The sequence below is a fragment of the Delphinus delphis genome, chromosome 17 (genome assembly GCF_949987515.2).
Source record: "Delphinus delphis chromosome 17, mDelDel1.2, whole genome shotgun sequence".
Classification (NCBI taxonomy): Eukaryota; Metazoa; Chordata; class Mammalia; order Artiodactyla; family Delphinidae; genus Delphinus; species Delphinus delphis.
Genome location: NC_082699.1, coordinates 3374111 through 3393557, shown reverse-complemented (window position 1 = coordinate 3393557; position 19447 = coordinate 3374111). Strand labels below are relative to the sequence as shown.

General features: G+C 40.0%; 1 protein-coding gene across 4 annotated transcripts in view; it reads left to right on the top strand.

Moving 5' to 3' along the window:
• ATP6V1H (ATPase H+ transporting V1 subunit H) overlaps window positions 1-19447 on the top strand; it is a 95927-nt gene that overhangs the window by 61999 nt on the left and 14481 nt on the right. For all 4 annotated transcript variants that reach the window (XR_009522577.1, XM_060035376.1, XM_060035375.1 and 1 more), the window contains 5 exons: window positions 314-411; window positions 5208-5400; window positions 14088-14266; window positions 16441-16566; window positions 18736-18837. Coding sequence is in view for 3 of the 4 variants with exons in the window: in XM_060035376.1 (XP_059891359.1) it covers window positions 314-411; window positions 5208-5400; window positions 14088-14266; window positions 16441-16566; window positions 18736-18837 (698 nt within the window). In the remaining variant the exon portion in view is untranslated. The remainder of the gene's footprint in view (window positions 1-313; window positions 412-5207; window positions 5401-14087; window positions 14267-16440; window positions 16567-18735; window positions 18838-19447) is intronic.

Here is a 19447-nt window from a genome sequence, read left to right as displayed (position 1 = left end):
AGTGAAACATTGCAAGATAATAAGCTGTTTATCAAACCGTATCAAAGGCATAATTACTTTGTTCCTTTATTTCCCTGACTGGATGTGTTCAGTGGGCTTGAGCCGTGTAGGCTTAATTTGGCAAAAGAAGTCGGCTTCGTTTCTAGGAGGACGAGAGAAGAGCAACAAGGATTGACTTTTGAAGAAATATTTGAGACTTCTAGACTTTTCAGATGATAAACTCTAGTAAAAACCACTCCAGAATTTGGTATCTGCATGACCTTGTGACTTGAAGTGCTTTCCAGTTTTAAACACTGTGCTTCTCCCTGCACAGAGCTCTCAGTACGTGCAGTGTGTGGCCGGGTGTCTGCAGCTGATGCTCCGAGTCAACGAGTACCGCTTTGCCTGGGTGGAAGCAGACGGGGTGAACTGGTGAGCGCCCTTTATTTTGACTGTGGAGTAACATTTAAAAGCATCTCTCCTTGACAATTTCAAAGAAATGAATACATTTAATCATCTAAAAGAAGGTTTGTTAAAAAAAATGTCTTGTGTGAGGTTCCTGTGCAGGAGACTCTCTAGCGACTCAGGGCCCCCGGTTTCCCTGGAGGTGTGTCACGTCGGCTCCCTCTACCTCATATGGAACGTTCCAGGCTCCAGCAGGAGAGCAGGCGCTCAACACAAGCACAAGCATCCTGTTTGTGCACACAGTTTAGTTTTCCCTGTCATTTCGGAGAACTTTGGTTTCCGTGTAGGGAACGGATTACCAGTCAAATTCCCTCAAGTCAGCCAAGGGCCAGCTTTGCAGGCAGCCCTTTCTGAGGATAGCTGTCTCCGGACCATGACGTTAACTCTTTTCCGCACAGACACTTAAAGGTGGACTGCACAGATGGTGTTTCCAGTCTTTTTACTTTCTTAAAAGTGATGCAATATTTTGGGCAATACAATAAGAAAGGTTAATTATTTCTTTCACTATTATATCATCTTCCTAGGTGATTCCGTCATTCTCCAATTTTCTTATAATTTAGTCTTTAATATTTATTAGCATAGTTGAGAATAATGGATGAATAATGATGAAATAAGATCTAGGATGATGAAATAGTGTGATTCTTCAAATTATAGTTAACAAACTCACCAAGATCACATAGTGTATCTTAGGTTTATAAATAGGTCCATGGACCTGTATTGTAATTGCAAGATAAATTGAATTTTATTCTATTAAACAAAAAATAGATTTTCTTTTTTGTTCTTTGGAAGACCTATAAGAGAGAATAAAAGTCATGAAACACCAGTTTATACAAATAGTTATAATTGCTCAAAAAATAAACTTAAATACTAGAATTTGGTCCAGTGGACCGAGGCTAACGAAATGCTGCTATTCAAAATATTGTTGGCACTAATATTTTGGAGGATGGTAAGTAGTATTAACTATTCAGTTTAGCAACAAGAGCAGGCATAAGTACAATCTAGAATATTCCACTTTGATATGATACATATCATATGATATCATATGATACACACTTTGATATGCTAATGCCCACTAACAAGGTTAGTAGTAATCAAATTAATACAGAGACTTTTAGGTTGAGAACAGGCATTAATAAAGGTAGAATATGTTAACTTGCTGAGAGTAGGGCAATTTGGAAAAGTCATTGAATTTTTTTACTTTTTTTTTTTTTAAAGTGAAAGCTTTGCTTATCTGCTGTGCCTGACTTACGTCCTCCCCTATGTGACAGAGGATGTCACAAGCCTGCATCTGACATTAATTAATTAATTTATTTTTGCTGTGTTGGGTCTTCGTTTCTTTGCGAGGGCTTTCTCTAGTTGCGGCAAGCGGGGGCCACTCTTCATCGCGGTGCGCGGGCCTCTCACTATCGCAGCCTCTCTTGTTGCAGAGCACGGGCTCCAGATGCACAGGGTCAGTAGTTGTGGCTCACAGGCCTAGTTGCTCCGCGGCATGTGGGATCCTCCCAGACCAGGGCTCGAACCCGTGTCCCCTGCATTAGCAGGCAGATTCTCAACCACTGCGCCACCAGGGAAGCCCCTTTTTTCACTTTATAAGAAAGAAAACACGTACTTTTTACTCTGCCGTTTCTTTTGTTTAGGGTCGAATGTTTTCTTTTTTTCCTTTTTGGTGTTCCTCAAATCACAAGCAGGGATCCTGAGAGGAGAAAAAATTGTAAGCATACCCTGTTTGAGGAGAGTGGAAGAGGAGACTGATGGTTTAAGACCCCAGGACCTTCTTATCTCTGCATAGTTTCCTTTCTTTCCTTCTTGGTTACACGAATGACACACACTCTTTCTGAATGTTTCTGGGCCCGTGTAAGATCAAGAGTGTGCTTTGACTTCACTAGGAAGTCTGAAGATTAGCACTGATTTTTTAAATACTGGAGCTAAAACGGGGCTTTTGCTGGGGTAGTTGCTTCCCCAAATCCAACGGCCATTTATGAACATTTATATCCTGACATTTGAAGTATTTTGAAAGTATAAAGTAGTATATAAATGAAAGGTAAGTTTAAAAAAACAATATCGCATGGTGAGGTGCGAGGGGCCCATGGGTCTGACGAACAGCAGGAAGTGTGCATGTCAGCCAGTGGTCAGCTGTTTGTCTCCCTAGTCCCTGCGTTGGCATGATTTAAAAAGAAAAATCATCATTAAAAAAGCAGAGCACAAAATAGTTATTTTGGCGTCATGGACCTTAACCTCCTTTCTGATTTTGGATTTGACAGTTTGTGTTTTTTTGCCCTCTCTGCGTGATGTTATACCATATATTATGGGGAGTAAAGGAAACATATGTGGTCCTTTCCTTTAAGAGATATACAGCCTAGCTGGAAAGCATGAAACACCTAACAAAGGTAGCACATAGGATGCCACAGCATCTTTTAGTAACTTTTACGGTGACTTTAAAAGTAACACTAAACTCAGCAGTTTGCGAGGGAGAGCAGAGACCTACATGGTAATTAGCACCCACTGGTTCTTCAGGCCCAGCTCGAGGGCCACGGCCTCTGGGAATCCTCCCTCCCCCTGCACGGGGCTCTCAAGGAACATGGACAGTGTCTTGTTTTTGCCCATTTTATCCCTGTGCCTTGCACTGTACCTGCCGCATAGACCCTCAACAGATACTTGTTAAATGACCATGTTTGGGTTTCTGTTGGGCCTTTGTGTCCTTTGTCCCCCTTAGCTCGCTCTTCCTGCCTCACTGGATTCAGAGTTGGGTTCTTGCCCTAAGGGAATCCCTGCCTTATTCCAGTGAACAGGGGCCTTATTTTGCTTCATAAGGGCATTTCTGTGGTTGATATTTGGGTATAGAAGACTACCTTGTCTCTGCAATAGAATCCCGTCTGTCGTGGGCACACTTTTACTCTGTTCAGCTTCTCTGCGGTGTCCGCATCGCTGAGCACGCCTCCCCTTGAGACCTTCCGTCTGGATCTCAGCACCAGTGTATTGGCCTTGAGCTCTCCTTCGCCCCTCTCATCGTTAAAAGTTTTTCCTTTTAACAGAGAGAATTTAATGTGAAGAAATTAAATTCTCCCTAGCTATAAACTAGGTATAAACTTGTGAACTGGGTTTCTGAAAACGTGTAAACAAAGGGACTCTCAAGTGTCAGAGATCCTACTACCCCTAAAGCGGGGAGCAAAGGGTAAGAGGTTGGACTTGCCAGGATTCACGGGCTGCAGGAGGGGCTGCATGAAGTGAAGTTCAGGCCTGGAGGGGACAGTACAGCTCAGCTGGGGCTGGGTCCCCACCCTCGAGGTCGGGGACCCAGACGGCAGGTGCTAGTGTCTCGAGGGTGCAGGGACGCTCGTTCTGCCACAGCCCGTGCAGGATGAATTCAGCCATTGCCGGCGGGTGAAGAAGCGTGCCGAAGTGATGCTGGCAGGAACAGGAGGTCGACAGGAGAGGTCCCTTCTTCCTCCATCCCTGAGTCAGCCGCGAGTACCTCCTGTCGCTGAGCCAGTGGGGAAAGCGGAAATGGGGAACCCGGAAAATGAATTGTCAGCCACGGCATCCCAGAGTGTAGCAGGCTGACCTTAACAAGTGGAACAGGCAGAGCGCAAAGGAAGCCAGGTACCAGGGTGCTGACAGTGTGAAATGCTGTGCTTTGACCGCTGTTGAATGCTGACATCAATATTAAATACAAGCAGGCCTTACGTACCAACCAAAAGTAGAACAGGTTCAAGGGAGAAATCATGCATGAGAACATTAAGGGCAATTCAGCGAATTTATAAGTGCATGCAAATCACAGAAATGGGGAAACAGCACAAATACAAGCCGTCCACTAAGTTAGTAGCTGTAAATCGCAAAATTAGATTTAAAATGTATTTAATTTTATTAATAGACTTTTATTTTTGAGAGCAGTTTTAGGTTTACAGAACAATTGGAAGCACAGAGTGCCCGTATGTGCCTGTGCTCCCACGGGCTTCCCTGTTACTAGCAGCTGGTGTTAGTGTGATGCCTTGGTTTCACCTGATGAACCAATATTGATATGTCCTTACTGACTAAGTTTACATTAGCGCTCGCTCTGCGTTGTACATTCTGTGGATTTGAGTTCTCTTTAACCCCTCTGGTCGCTGTTTAACCGTCTGATTTGATGGTTTCTGTCCCCTGTGTGAATGCAGGCGTGCCCCAGGGAAATTTCCTTAGCGCTTTCCTTGGTGTAACCTGTCATTTTCACACCGCTTTCCCAGTTTCCTTAACAGTAAGACGGGAGGCTGAACTAGAAGCTTCTGAGGTTCTGACCCCAAATTTGATGATTGGCTGTGTGTCAAATTCAGACTCATGAAAGGCTTTTTCCAAACTCATTTCCTCTTTTCTCTGTCGAGTTTCTAAATATTTTTAAAGCTCTAAATGATCCTCTTGGATCTTTCAGTCCAGACTGAAAATCTTGATTATACCGTCTGGCTTCACTGAGATGTGCATCCGCTGTGTCATCATGTCCTGAGGCTTTTACTTCTTGAATGTCCGTCAGGGTCCTCCTACTGTTCCCTCTGTGGACCGTGCTCTCTGCAGCGAGGGCGGTAGTGTCCTTGAGACTCTGGAGTGAGGCTTACGTGACGCCGTGCAGGACTGGCCCTCTGTGAGCAGGGGTCTGGCTTGCTCGTTCCTTCGGGGGGAAAAGAGAGGACGTGATTCAGAGAGACTGATCCATCAGCGCAAAAGAACAATCAGTTATTTCTTCTCTCTGTTGTGCTGTCGTGTTAAATGTTTTCTCAACGTGTGTTCCTTTTCAGCATCATGGGAGTTCTGAGTAACAAGTGTGGCTTTCAGCTCCAGTATCAGATGATTTTTTCTATATGGCTCCTGGCGTTCAGTCCTCAGATGTGTGAACACCTGCGACGCTACAACATCATTCCTGTTCTGTCTGACATCCTGCAAGAATCGGTCAAAGAGAAAGTGACAAGAATCATTCTTGCAGCATTCCGGGTACGTGTTTTTTGTGTGTGTGTGTGTGTGTGTGTGTGTGTGTGTGTGTGTGTGTGTGTAAAGCATTTTTTTTTACTGTGGAGTATATTTCAGGGCTTTTAGCAGGTGGGAAAAAGTTGCTTGTTCTCCATGTAGTTATGGAACTGTGGCATCTTGGTGAGCTTGGAGTAAAATATCCCAGTTTGTACTCATGGCAGGGGGAGTGGACAGTGGGGGGAAGCCATCTAAATGGATGACACGTAAGAGTGGCTGGGAGATGGTAGACCTACAAATCCAAGCTACTGGCTTTAGAATTTGTGTTTTTAACCACTGTTTGTTCTTACGCTTTCTTTAAACAAACGACAAATCAAAAATAAAAGGTTGTGCAGATGTATTGCAGCCGTAAATGGCGCAGACACCACATTTGCCAGATACAGTCACCAACATCTTTCAGATTTTTCTAAGCAAATAGAGATAAATACATAAATAGGTGTCTAATTTTGTTCTGTATTTAAAAATAAGAGTGGTGTCAGGCTATAAATACTGTTCTGTAACTTTATTCTTAACAATATATAATAAATGTGTTTTCATTTTCCTGTACTAGATCTTCAGTATTCTTTTCAGTGGCTATATTCTACTGTGTTGGTGTCAAGTGGTTTATTTAATCAGTGTCCTATTAATGGAAATGTGAGGTGTTTCCAGTTTCTTTTACATATGTTTTCCCACTTTGATGAGTATTTCGGTTGGGTAAGTTCCAGAGATGGAATTGCTGAGTCAAAGAATATACTTTTTACCAGTTCTTATAGATAATGTCAAATCACCTTTCAAAAACGTGCAAATTGGACTTCCCTGGTGGCGCAGTGGTTGAGTCCGCCTGCCGATGCAAGGGACACGGGTTCGTGCCCCTGTCCAGGAAGATCCCACATGCCGCGGAGCGGCTAGGCCCGTGAGCCATGGCCGCTGAGCCTGCGCATCCGGAGCCTGTGCTCCGCAATGGGAGAGGCCACAACAGTGAGAGGCCTGCGTACCGCAAAAAAAATAGAGTGCAAATTTATGTTTCCAGTAATTATATATTGGGCAGGAATACAGAGAGTCCCTACTTGCTCTTAGTGCGTGGGCTTTTTTCTAAATTGGAAGCTGTTCATGAAGTTGGCATGAAAACTCTTTTAAAAAAATAGATTTTCTTAATTGGTGAACTGTTAGGAAAGATAGTCATCCTGATTCAATATATTTGCAATTAGATTATCCTAGAAAGATGTTTTGGATTTTTTTTTTTTTCCCTTTGTATGACTTTCACTTCTAGGAAATAGAAAGATCAACAGTTGCCTGAGTGATAAACATGGAAGTGAATCGTATTTTTTCAGCTCATATCTACCTACCCTTTTCTGTATGTTAGTTACATATTTTTTACGTTAAAATATCTATCTTTCCAAATGTTGAAGATTGTAAACATTTAGCACAAAATTATTTCTTTTGATAATTTGTTAATAAGGTGACTTGTTTAAGGTGAAATATAGGTGTGGGAAGAACTGCTGTAGAACTCAGGGTCTTACTTCAGCTGTTCTCTTGTTTCATAGACTATATCTCTACACTTGTATCTTTCCCCGTCAGTTTTGATAAACTTACATGTTTTTTGTTGTTGTTGTTATTGCGGTACGCGGGCCTCTCACTGTTGTGGCCTCTCTCGTTGCGGAGCACAGGCTCCGGATGCGCAGGCTCAGCGGCCATGGCTCACGGGCCCAGCCGCTCCACGGCATGTGGGATCTTCCCGGACTGGGGCACGAACCCGTATCCCCTAGCATCAGCAGGCGGACTCTCAACCACTGCGCCACCAGGGAAGCCCCCTTACATGGTTTTTTATAAGCGTCATTTAGATAATACAGTGAGTGCTGTGAGTTTTAGGAAGAAATCAGATAATAATAATTTATAGTAATGGATTGAGATTTAATCTAAAGCTCAGCATAAGATGCTTTTGTTTTAAATAAATTCATTTATTTATGTATTTTGGCTGCGTTGGGTCTTTGTTGCTGTGTGTGGGCTTTCTCTAGTTGTGGTGATCGGGGGCTACTCTTCCTTGTGGTGCGTGGGCTTCTCATTGCGGTGGCTTCTCTTGTTGTGGAGCACGGGCTCAGTAGTTGTGGTTCGCGGGCTCTAGAGCGCAGGCTCAGTAGTCGTGGCTCACGGGCTCAGTTGCTCCACGGCATGTGGGATCTTCCCGGACCAGGGCTCGAACGCGTGTCCCCTGCGTTGGCAGGCGGATGCTTAACCACTGCACCACCAGGGAAGTCCGTTTTTGGTTTTTTTTTGAGACAAGCCATTTGTCTTATCAAATCATTTACTTATTTATTTATTATCTCAGTTGATTTATAATATTACATTAGTTTCAGGCGTATAACGTTGATTCAGTATTTTTATAGAGTATACTCCATTGAAAGTTATTACACAACAATGGCTGTCGTTCCCTGTGCCATACAGTATGTCCTTGCTGCTCACCTATTTCACACACAGTAGCTCGTATCTGTTAACCCTGACCCCTGTCTTGTCCCTCCCTCTACAGCCCCCAGCATAAACTGCTTTGCGCATAATGTATGTGGCAGCTGTTCTAGCTGAGCTTCCCACAGACCTTGCTTAGTATTTTGTCCCTTCTCTAGTTCCTCCTCCCATTGATTTTCATGTTAAGTCATTATTATGTTAGATAAAAGGGTCACTGGAAGCAGGTACCTCTAATATGGGTACATGGTAGGTGAGAGGTGTTTGTTGATATTAGCTGGATCCTACCTTTGAGCTGTTCCCTCCCCCTCTCCCTCCCTCCCCCTTCCCTATCCTATCCTATCCTATCCTTTCTTTTTCCTGTTCCTCCCCCCATCCCCCATTTCATGGATTATCTGTCCACCTCTCAATGCATCAGATGTTTATTGAACACCAATTATGGAAGGATGAATATGACAAGATACTTTTTCTTAGGGACTTTGTATTTTGTGTGAATCTGTTTCTGATGGAGAGACTTCATGAAGTCACCATGATGAGTGTTTACGGTATACAAAGTTCAAAAAGTCACAAGAAGTATAAAGCCAGACTGAGAGTCTTAGTTTTCTTTTGACCTGACTTGGGAGCTCTCCAGATTGATTATCTGCTTTTTATGAAGATTTGAGGGGTACAATAGCATAACCCTTTTCTAATTTTCCTTTCCACGTGGTGTGTTAGCAAGAGTGTAGGCTCTGGAGTAGACACGCCTAGGGGTGAATCCCAGCACGAGGTTGCTGGGAGAGTGGTTTGAACTCTCAAAGCTGATTTCTCCACTTGTGAAAGGTGGTTAGTGATACTTAACTCACTTCAAGATTGGGTAAGAATTCAACGAAATAACAGACGATGGCTGGCAATAGTAAATATACAATCTGTATTTATTTTCCTGCCTTTTCGCTCCATAAAAGCATAAAATACTAGCAATTTGCCTCTTTAACGCCCACCCGTAGAAATTGCATTCTAAGTTAATGTGGAACCTAGGCAAAGATGAAGTGCTGTTCTGTTTGATTTAGAAAAGACAGCATGAATATTTTACTAATGTTTATTTAGCAAGATTTAAAAATCTTATTTATACTTCATTTGCAGTTTCAGTTTTTTACCCACAATGTGTTGAACTTATGCTAATTTCTCGGCTTCTGTTGTCTAATTTGGATTTCAGATTATTTAAAATACATGCAACCTATTGACAGGTATATTAGTTTTTTGGACTCTCCTTGATAAATTGGGATAAATCATTGCATGGTTATACTGAAGGCTGAATATCAGAAGAACATCTTTAGACATCCCGAACTTTGATGTACACAACTGAGTTAAAATCGAGCCATTAGTAAGGACATAGTAAAGCCATTTGATTTAGACCATCGAATAGGTGTAAAAAATGACGTGTTCTTTTTTTTCTTCGTTATTCTCAAATTCCTGTAACCTTTAATAGCGATTTCACCGATGAGGTTGTTTGAGGATTGTCTGATTATGCACTTTGCCCCACATCCTGAAACTCAGGAGGGGAAGTTTTGTGCTTTTGGAAGCTTGCTGAGCTGCTGTGAGCTGAAGAAATCTAGCAGCTGTTAATTTTTTTTTCTTTCCATTTGGCTGGGTGAATTTATTTTTGAAAATGTCTGTCTCAATTATTCATAGCAGGTGCTGAACTCCAGGTCTCCATGAATGCTATTCCATTGGTTAACTTGATATGTCAGTCTTTCGTTTCTAAAATAAATTAGAATGTTTTTTGAGGCTGTGACTGAGAAAGACATTCAAGACCATATTTGCTGTGTAGAGTTTTTCTCTTTTTGGCTCTGTTTAGTCAAGAGCCTCCGTAATATGTCAGCTAATAAGATAAATTGTATTTTACAACTGCATGGTTTTCAGCATAAAAGCTTAGAAAGAAATACCACCAAATTGAATTTGGATTTACATTAGCTGTACTAACCATGATGTTTAACTCACACCCACACGCATATGCACACACAGACACAGACAAACACAGACTTACATCTTCCTCTGCAGACAGTTCACAGTCATAACCCCTCCAGAGACACCCGCTCTGGTTTGGGCGTATGGGGACTGTTTTGCTCACTGCTTTGACATAGAAGTGTTGCTATCAAGAAACTTTATTCCTAGGTCCATCCCTCATTCCTTATTTCAGGAATTTATCTCTCTTGTTTATTAGATACCAGGTTTGGAAGAGGTTTGGTAAGACTGAGACATTTTTAATCTTGGGGTGAGTCCCATAATAACAGCGCTGCTTCGGTGCAGTTCCGTCAGCTGTTGGTTAGCAGCCTGCAAGGGATAAGTACAGAAAGTGAGAGCAAGCATTTAGAAACTTACAGTAATTTGACATGTCTGTTAATAATATAAGATTTGAGCTTGTATTTTGCATGTCTTTTAAAGTTCATTTTTCTAGAAATTCATTTTTATTGTATTTTTTACTAAAAGTATTTGTTCCTGACTGATTGGAAATTGAAAATCAAACAGAACTGGTCTTCACCACAGATGGTTTGAGAAGCACTGCTTTAACATGTATGTTACAAGGTTAGCAGTTTTGGTGAAGGAAGGATCTGAATGGTCACTTGGTTCCACTTTGTTCTTAGTGAAGTCAAGGTTGCTCTGCACCGTTACTTGGACACAGGCCAAAATGATATTTACGCTTTTGATTTTGTTGAGGTGAAGATGCCATTGAGTTTAGCGACTTTAAAGGGTACACTGCTGCCGGATGATCTAGGTTTTGTTTCTGGTAAATTCATTTTCCAAATATTTTTCACAACCTTTTTATTCTTTGTAATGAGATGGAGAGATGAAATTAAAACATGTTTCGAGGGAAAAACAAGTAAGGTTTATTGATTGATTTGACATAGGCTTGAAGGAAAGGGGAGCGTCAAACATGACTAAATTTCGAAGTGCTGTTGTCTTAGAGAATCGAGAGGAGAGATGGTTTCAGAAGAGCGCCGTCAGGCTGTTCTTTACCAGTTACACTGACTGGGTTGAGGTTATAGTTGAAACTGTTAGTTATGATAATATCTTAAATATGAAGTGTAACTCTCCTGGCAACCAATATGTAGGACCATATGAACAGAAGAGTTTTGATATGTTTCTAAATTTAGGAGAGATAATAGTAAGAAAAGTAACTGGAAAAGGTAACAGAGAAAACTAAGTAGACTAATAAGTAAAATCTCACAAAAGCGAGGGGTGAAGGGAGGAGTTTCATAAAGGGGGATGTTATCAGAATTCAAGGCACCCTACAGTTTAGGGTCTTTATTTGAATTCCGTTATGGTCAGAGAACATGTTCTATGTGGTTCCAGTTCTTTGAAATTTGTCTTCTGCTCATCTCACGGTCTGTCACGGTGAATGTAGCCTGGGTACTTGAAAAGAATGCATGTTTTGCAGAGGTATCACATTCTGTAAATGTCAATTAAATCAGGGTGGTTCATAGTATCGTTTGGATCATCTCTGTACTGATTCTGTTGTCTAGTGGTTCTATCAATGATCAATTGCTAAGAGAGAGAGTTGTTAAAATTTCCAGCTGTTAGTGTGGATTTGTCTGTTTCTCCTTTCAGTTCGGCCAGTTATTGTTTCATGTATTTTGAAGCTCTTTTTTTTTTAACTTTTTATTTTTTAAAATTTATTTATATTTATTTATTTTTGGCTGCATTGGGTCTTTGTTGCTGCATGCGGTCTTTCTCTAGTTGTGGCGAGCGGGGGCTACTCGTCGTGGTGCACGGGCTTCTCATTGCAGTGGCTTCTCTTGTTGCGGAGCATGGTCTCTAGGCGCATGGGCTTCAGTAGTTGTGGCACGCGGGCTCAGTAGTTGTGGCTCGCAGGCTCTAGAGCGCAGGCTCAGTAGTTGTGGCTCACGGGCTTAGTTGCTCCGCGGCATGTGAGATCTTCCCGGGCCAGGGCTCGAACCTGTGTCCCCTGCGTTGGCAGGTGGATTCTTAACCACTGCGCCACCAGGGAAGTCCCAGTGCTCTTGGTCTTGATATCTACTTTATTTGAAATTAATATAGACATGCCAGCTTTCTTCCACTTATGGTTTTCCATCTTTTAGTTTCAACCTATCTGTGTCTTATATTTAAAATTTGTCTCTTTGAGACAACATATACTTGGGTCTTGAATTTTTATCTGTTCTAATAATCTCTGCTTCTTAATTGGAGTGTTTAGTTCACTGATATTTAGAGTAATTATTGGTGTGGTTGGATTTAGGTCTACCATTTTATTATTTTCTTCTGTTTGTTTCATCTGTTTTTTGTTCTGTCTTCCATTCCTGCCTTCTCTTACGTTAACTGAGTTCTTTTTAGAATTTCAGTTTAATTTTTCTATTGGCTTTTTAACTGTGCTGCTTTGTAGTATTTTATTTCTTATAGGTTGTTTTGGTGTCACAATATTTATCCTTAACCTTTTCCATTATACTTAAAGTTAATATTACAGCTATTATCAATATTAATATTGATAATAGCTGTCCTAACAAGTGCAAAGTGATATTTAATTGTGGTTTTGACTTGATTTTCCCTGATGATCAATGATGTTGAGCACTGTTTCATGATCTGTTGGCCATGTTTATGTCTTCTTTGGGAGAATGTCTATATAGATCTGCTGCCCATTTTTTAATTGGCTTGTGCTTTTTTGTTGTTGTTGTTGCTAGTGAGTTAAATGAGTTCTTTATACATTTTAGATATTGCCCTCCTATCAGATGTATGGTTTGCAAATGTTTTCTCCCATTTTGTAGGCTGCCTTTTCATTTTGCTTTTTTATTTCTTTGGCTGTGCGGAAGCTTTTTAGTTTGATATAGTCCCAGTTGTTGATTTTTACTTTTGCTGTGCTTTTGGTGTCATAGCCAAAAAATCATTCCCAAGGCTAATGTCAAGGAGATTTTCCCCTATGTTTTCTTCTATGAGTCTGACAGTTTCCGGTCTTATGTTTAAGTCTTTAATCCCTTTTGAGTTAGTTTTTGTGACTGGTATAAGATACGGGTCCAATTTCATTTTTTTGCATGTGGTTATCCAGTTTCCCTGCTGACATTATTGAAGAGACTATCCTTTCCCCAATAGATTTTCTTGGCTCCCTCGTCAAATATTAGTTGACTGAATATGTACGGGCTTATTTCTGGGCTCTCTATTCTGTTCCATTGAACTCTGTCTGTTTTATGCCATTACCATACTGTTTTGATCATTGTAGCCTTGTAGTTTAGTTTGAAATCAGTACGTGTGACTTCTCCAGCTTTATTTTTCTTTCTCAGGATTGCTTTGGATATTTGGACTCTTTTATATTTCTATACAAGTTTTAGCATTGCTTTTCCTATTTCTGTGAAAATTGGAATTTTGGTAGGGATCGATCTTACTAATTTCCATATGCTAAGCTAAATCTCTCTCTGCATTTATTTAGCATAATTATTAGAAATATAACTTCCTTGCAAAAATAAGGAAATTTAAAATTTTGGTACAGTTGATTTAGAATTGTTATTCCAGGATTTTTTTGAGTGTGGGAGATTTGACAGGCCTTCTTTACCAACTTTGTGAAGGTGGCTTTCTTGAGAGCTTGTTTGTCCTTGTTCTAGACCTCAGCATGAGCATGGTTTTGCTCTGAAATATTGGTTAATTTAGTGAACAGTTTATCTTCAGAAATACTTAGATTCCTTTGCTGATTTCATCAGTACTCTTAAAAATCGCAGAAGAAAACTGAGAAATTTGCTTGAATGTCACAAAACTTTTCTGGTAATTACTGAAGCAAGAGAGTTTTTTTTAATTGCCGTCCTTTGTGCACTTACAGGTTGATTGGACGGAGGAAAAGGTCAGTGACTGGGAACTAGAGAGATACTTGAGGAAACAGTCTTTCTTAGCATCCTAAGGGCTCCATGTGGCCAAGAAATGGAGTGTTCATGGTGGTGACCTCAAGAGCAGGGCTGTGAGGAAGGATGGTGATGGACCTCACTGTAAATGTGTTCAGTGTTTTGAGGCTTGTCTAGGTCAATAATTTAAAATGTTTAGTAAGCCAGTAAGTAAGGAAGGAATCAGAAGGATGCCCCTGATGTGGGACAGATGCTTAGGAAATAAGTCAGGATTTGTGATCCAGTCATCCACTTAAGGTGATAGTTAACCTGAGAACAGGAAGGGGAGAGAGGATGTGAAAGCAGGTGCAGAGAACATCACATAACAGATTATATCATTTCTCATTGTGTCTTTGTCTAACCCAGAACTTCTTAGAAAAATCAACTGAAAGAGAAACTCGCCAAGAGTATGCTCTGGCTATGATTCAGTGCAAAGTTCTGAAACAGTTGGAGAACTTGGAACAGCAGAAGTATGATGACGAAGATATCAGTGAAGATATAAAATTTCTCTTGGAGAAACTTGGTGAGAGTGTCCAGGATCTTAGGTATGTTATTCTTTTTAATTCTCACAGGCTGGGTATATTGGGCCTTGTTTGACTTGCCTCATATTTTAAGGAAATTTAAATTTGTTATGAACTATAAACTCAAAAGATTGCACTAAAACATCATGTCTTCTATTGAAAATTGAGGGGTATGAAAACACTGGCTCACCATCATGGCAACCATTGGTCAGAGCTGTGTGTTATTTCTCCTCTTTCGTGTAGATCCCCACTGTTCTCTGTTGTCTAAAATGTGACCTGGTGTTCTACCACGGGTTGTGGGTGCCACCCTTTGAGAATCTCCCCCTGGTTTAAAATCTTTTTTAAGCAGCAGTCATTGTTAATTTGTGGAGGAGGTTTGCTTAGATATGGAAAGAGTATTTTTCCTGCTTTTTTTTTTTTTTTTTTTCGGTATGCGGGCCTCTCACTGCCGTGGCCTCTCCCGTTGCGGAGCACAGGCTCCGGACGCACAGGCTCAGAGGCCATGGCTCACGGGCCCAGCCGCTCCGCGGCATGTGGGATCCTCCCGGACTGGGGCACGAACTCATGTCCCCTGCATCGGCAGGCGGACTTTCAACCAATGCGCCACCAGGGAAGCCCTCCTGCTTTTGTGAAGTCCCTATTGGTTTTATTTATTTTTTATTTTAAAAATTATGCAAGTGATGTACATGCAGTAAAGAAAAAAATCCGTTTTTTTATACAGTACAGAATACAGTACACTACAGAATACAATACAGTACAGAAGGGACAACACACCAGTACCCCCATCTTCCCCACCTACTTCCCCCTGCCCCTCTGGTTTCTTGTGTTCATTCCCAAAAAAACCTAGCCCCCCTCCCCCTAGCATGCACGCATGTGCGTGCGCACACACACACACAGACACACACAAATAGGGTTCTATGTATTCTTCTGGTCCTGGTTCTTTTTTGTTTAATAATAGCTTGATGATTTTTCCCATTAACCCATGCATTCTTTGTTTTTGAACTATTGATACATTTTAAAAAGAGAGTTACTCACTGGAAGTAGGTTGGGTTTGGGAGCCAGGATGACTCCAGTTTGAATTGTTTGGCCACTTTGTCCACGTGTGGCCTTGAACAAGCCTCTTGACATTTTAAAGTCTCAATTTTCCCTTTGGTAAAATAGTGATAAAAATGCTAACCTTGTAGGATTTTCCATGAGGTGTCCAGCAAGTGCCTTTAGTATAGTATGTGTTCCAAAAATGTGTTTACCAGATAATTCAGTGCAGCCCATAAGCTCAAGGCCCAGAAGCGTTTATAGAGGTGGGAGCTGTCACCCATCAGTGGTGTGTATGGGGCTTTGTGGAGGAAGGCAGGTGATTTTTGTCTTTTTATAATTTCAAATATGAATAAGTTGTGTGTAATATAATAGGCCAGCAATAGGCTTGCAGTTTATACAAATTGTATTTTATTATGTTTATTTAAAAAATTATCATTGGTTCTTCTGTAATAATGATTTGAGACCCTTTTAAAAAAGTAAATAAGGTTAGTGATAGCTTTCTAAGTTATTTAATCCATGCCAGCCAATTGTTATTATTTACTGATTTTTCATGTTGAATTTGGTAATGTGAAAAATATTGCTGTTTACTTACAGCTAACATGGTGATGGGAGCAGTTGAAATAGATTTGTCTCTTTATATTGTTACAGGTTTAGCATATTAGTTAAACAATATTACTTCTTATACTAAATAGCCTTTCATTAAATTACTGCTTTATTTAACAGGTTACTCTGATCAGCTTAACCAGTGAATCTCTGTTATACTGAATTATCAATCAGTATTAAATAGCTACTTCTTTTTGAAAATTTTACTTGAAAGAAAGTATAAGCATGTCTTGTCACTTTGTTCACTGGCTAACCACGTTAAAGCAGTTTTATATTATGAAGATTTGAATAATTGTTGCTTGATACATAGTGAATAATTTTTGAATTAAAGTGCATTTTAGTTTGTTACATGTACAGAGGGTTTTGTTTTTAATTAATGTGTAGTGGGCTAATTCAGTTAATGAATTACCTCTGCATTGTGGGTAGTCACATTTAGAAATATTGTACTGAGGTATGTGTTTTTATTTTTGTACTGCAGTGTCATGGTTTAATAATTTAAATTATTAAATTTTGGAGTATCTATCTCTCAGATTCTTATAAACTTTGAAATCTTTTTACAGCTCATTTGATGAATATAGTTCAGAACTTAAATCTGGAAGATTGGAATGGAGTCCTGTGCACAAATCTGAGAAATTTTGGAGAGAAAATGCTGTGAGGTTAAATGAGAAGAATTATGAGCTCTTGAAGTAAGTTTTAAATGCCAGTTTACACTCTGAAAAACCCCCATCCTTCCACATACTCGTGGACACATTTTTGTCCCTCTTAAAATTTTTAGATATTCCATGGTTTTAATTTCTATTTTCTTCCTTACCATGTGGTTGAATACCTTTTCGTGTGCTTATTGGCCATTTGGATATCTTTTTTCCCAGGAGAAGTGCCTGTTCAAGTTTTTGTTTTTGTTTTTGTGGGAATTCTATAGGTTTCTTGGTCATATGTATTCATCACAGCTCTTCTTCTACCACGTCAAATGCCAGTAACTCTTTACTTTTGATGTAGCTCAGTTTATTATTTATGGCTAGTGCTTTCTTGTGTCTGGTTAAGAAGTTTTTGCCTACCCAAGGTCCTGAAGATATACCCCTGTGTTACCTGCTAGAAGCTTTATCGTTTAACCTCTCACATTTAGATTTCCGTTCCGTGTGGAATTGGTTTTTGGGTAAGGTGTATAAGGTAGGACAAGATTTGTTTTTTTCATTACATGGATATCTAATTGAACTAGCAACATTTATTGAAAATAACATACATTTTCCCCATTGCTTTGCACGGTTCCCTTTGTTATAATAAAGATGACCTAATATGTGCAAGTGTCTTTCTTTTTTACTGAGATATAAGTCACATACCACACAATTCACCCATTTAAAGTGTATAAATCAGTATATTCACTGGGTTGTGTAACCATCGACACAGTCAATTATAGAACATTTTCCATCACTTCAGAAAGAAACCCTGTATCCTTTAGCTGTCACTTCTCTGCCCAACCACGCCCTCAGCCCTAAGCTTTTACTTTCTGTCTCTATGGATTTGCCTATTAGGAAAATTTCATGTGAATGTAATCATATAATATTTGTTCTTTTGTGACCAGCTTCTTTCATTTACCATAAGGTGTTCAAGGTTCATTCATGTTGTAGCATTTAGCAGTACTTTGTTCCTTTTTATGGTCATATAATATTCCATCATAAGGACATATTACATTTTATTTATCCACTCATTAGGTGATGGGCATTTGGGTTATTATGAAAAATACTGGTAATAAACATTTGTGTACAAGTTTTTATGTGGACGTACGTTTTTATTTCTCTTCCTTGGGTAGACATCTATGAATAGAATTGCTGAATCATATGGTAACTCTGTTTAACCATCTTAGGAACTACTCAACTGTTTTCCAAAGTGGCTGTACAATTTCATATTTCCACCAGCAGTGTATGAGGATTCTGATTTCTCCATCTCCATGTCAGCACTTACTATTGTCTGACTTCTTGATTCTAGCCGTTTTAGTGAGTGTGAAGTGATATCTCATCATGGTTTTGATTTGTATTTCCTTGATGGCTAACGAGTCTGGCATCTTTTCTTGTCCTTATTGGCCATTTTATATCTTTGGAGAAATGTCTGTTCAGATTCTTAGTTCATTTTTTAAATGGGTTCTCTTTTTAGTATTTAGTTGTAAGAGTTTTTTAATATATTTTGGATGTAAATCCCTGATCAGATAATATGCTGTGCAAATATTATCTCCCATTTTTGGGTCATCTTCTCAGTTTCTTGATAGAATTACTACATATATACCTTACTATAACTGGTAAAATTAATAGAATTTAATTTTTAGAATAATTTTAGGTTTACAGAAAAATTGAAGGGAGTACAGAGAGTACTCATATACCCTCTCTTCCTCCACCAGGCACAGTTTCCCCTATTTTTAATGTCTTGCCTAAGTGTGGCACGTTTGTTAGTTGATGAACCAATATTTATACATTATTTTAACTGAAGTCCATAGTTTACGTTCAGGTTCATGCCTTTCTGTTGTACAGTTGCTGCTGTGTCACAGTATCACACAGGATAGTTTCACTGCCCTAAAAACTCCCTATGTTTTCCCTTCTTCCCTTTCCCTGGTATTGTGGGAATTGTGGGTGGTGGACGTTGTGAATCTGAAAGTGACCTGTTAATGTGTGTATAAAGGTTTGAAAGCTGCTAACTTACCTGCAGTAAATCATGTGTAGTGTATCGTGTGTAGCAGTGAAACTTGTAGAAAATAGTTATATTTGTAAATGTTTATTTTCAGGAGAGTATTGGCATTATACCTTTGCTCTGTTGTGCTCTAGAAAAGAATTAGAAATCAATCTCTCTTTGTATTAAATTTATTTCAGGATTTTGACCAAACTTCTGGAGGTGTCCGATGACCCACAAGTCTTAGCTGTTGCTGCCCATGATGTCGGCGAGTACGTTCGGCATTACCCGCGAGGCAAGCGGTAAGTGAGGAGCCTTGGTTTCCTCGGGGTGTCCCGAGGCATTCCACATAGAGGTCCTAGTTTATATACTCCTGTAAAGTAGACTCATTCAGCTGAGGAGCTGACGGAGTGAGCAGAACCAAGATGACCATAGTACCGGGAATCGTGATAAATGATAAACCTAATTAAAGATGGGAAGTATGAAAACATAAGCACATGTGTACAGTACTGTTGTGCAGTAGCCAGCAGAGATCACACCAGAAATATCACGTTCAGGGTTTTCTTTGGTTTGTGTGATTTAATTCAAAAGCCATTTTGTTAGCACTGGTGATTTTTAAGTTATTATTTGTGGTTATATTGTTACTGACCTGAGTAGGTTCCAAATATAAAGGGAAATATAACACGTGTAAGAAAAGTCACAGTAGATATATAGTAATGGAAGGATGTGTTTCCAAGTACTGAGGAGTGAGGAATTCCCTCTGGGAGGAGACAGGTAAGGCTTTGCAGAGGAGGTGAGGCTGGCTTGGTAATGTGAAATCACTTAGGTACGCTAACAGTGAAAGGATAGGAGTTGAGGGAGAAAGCATTAAATGAGACTGAGGCTGTTGTATGCTGTCTGGAGAAGCTTGTT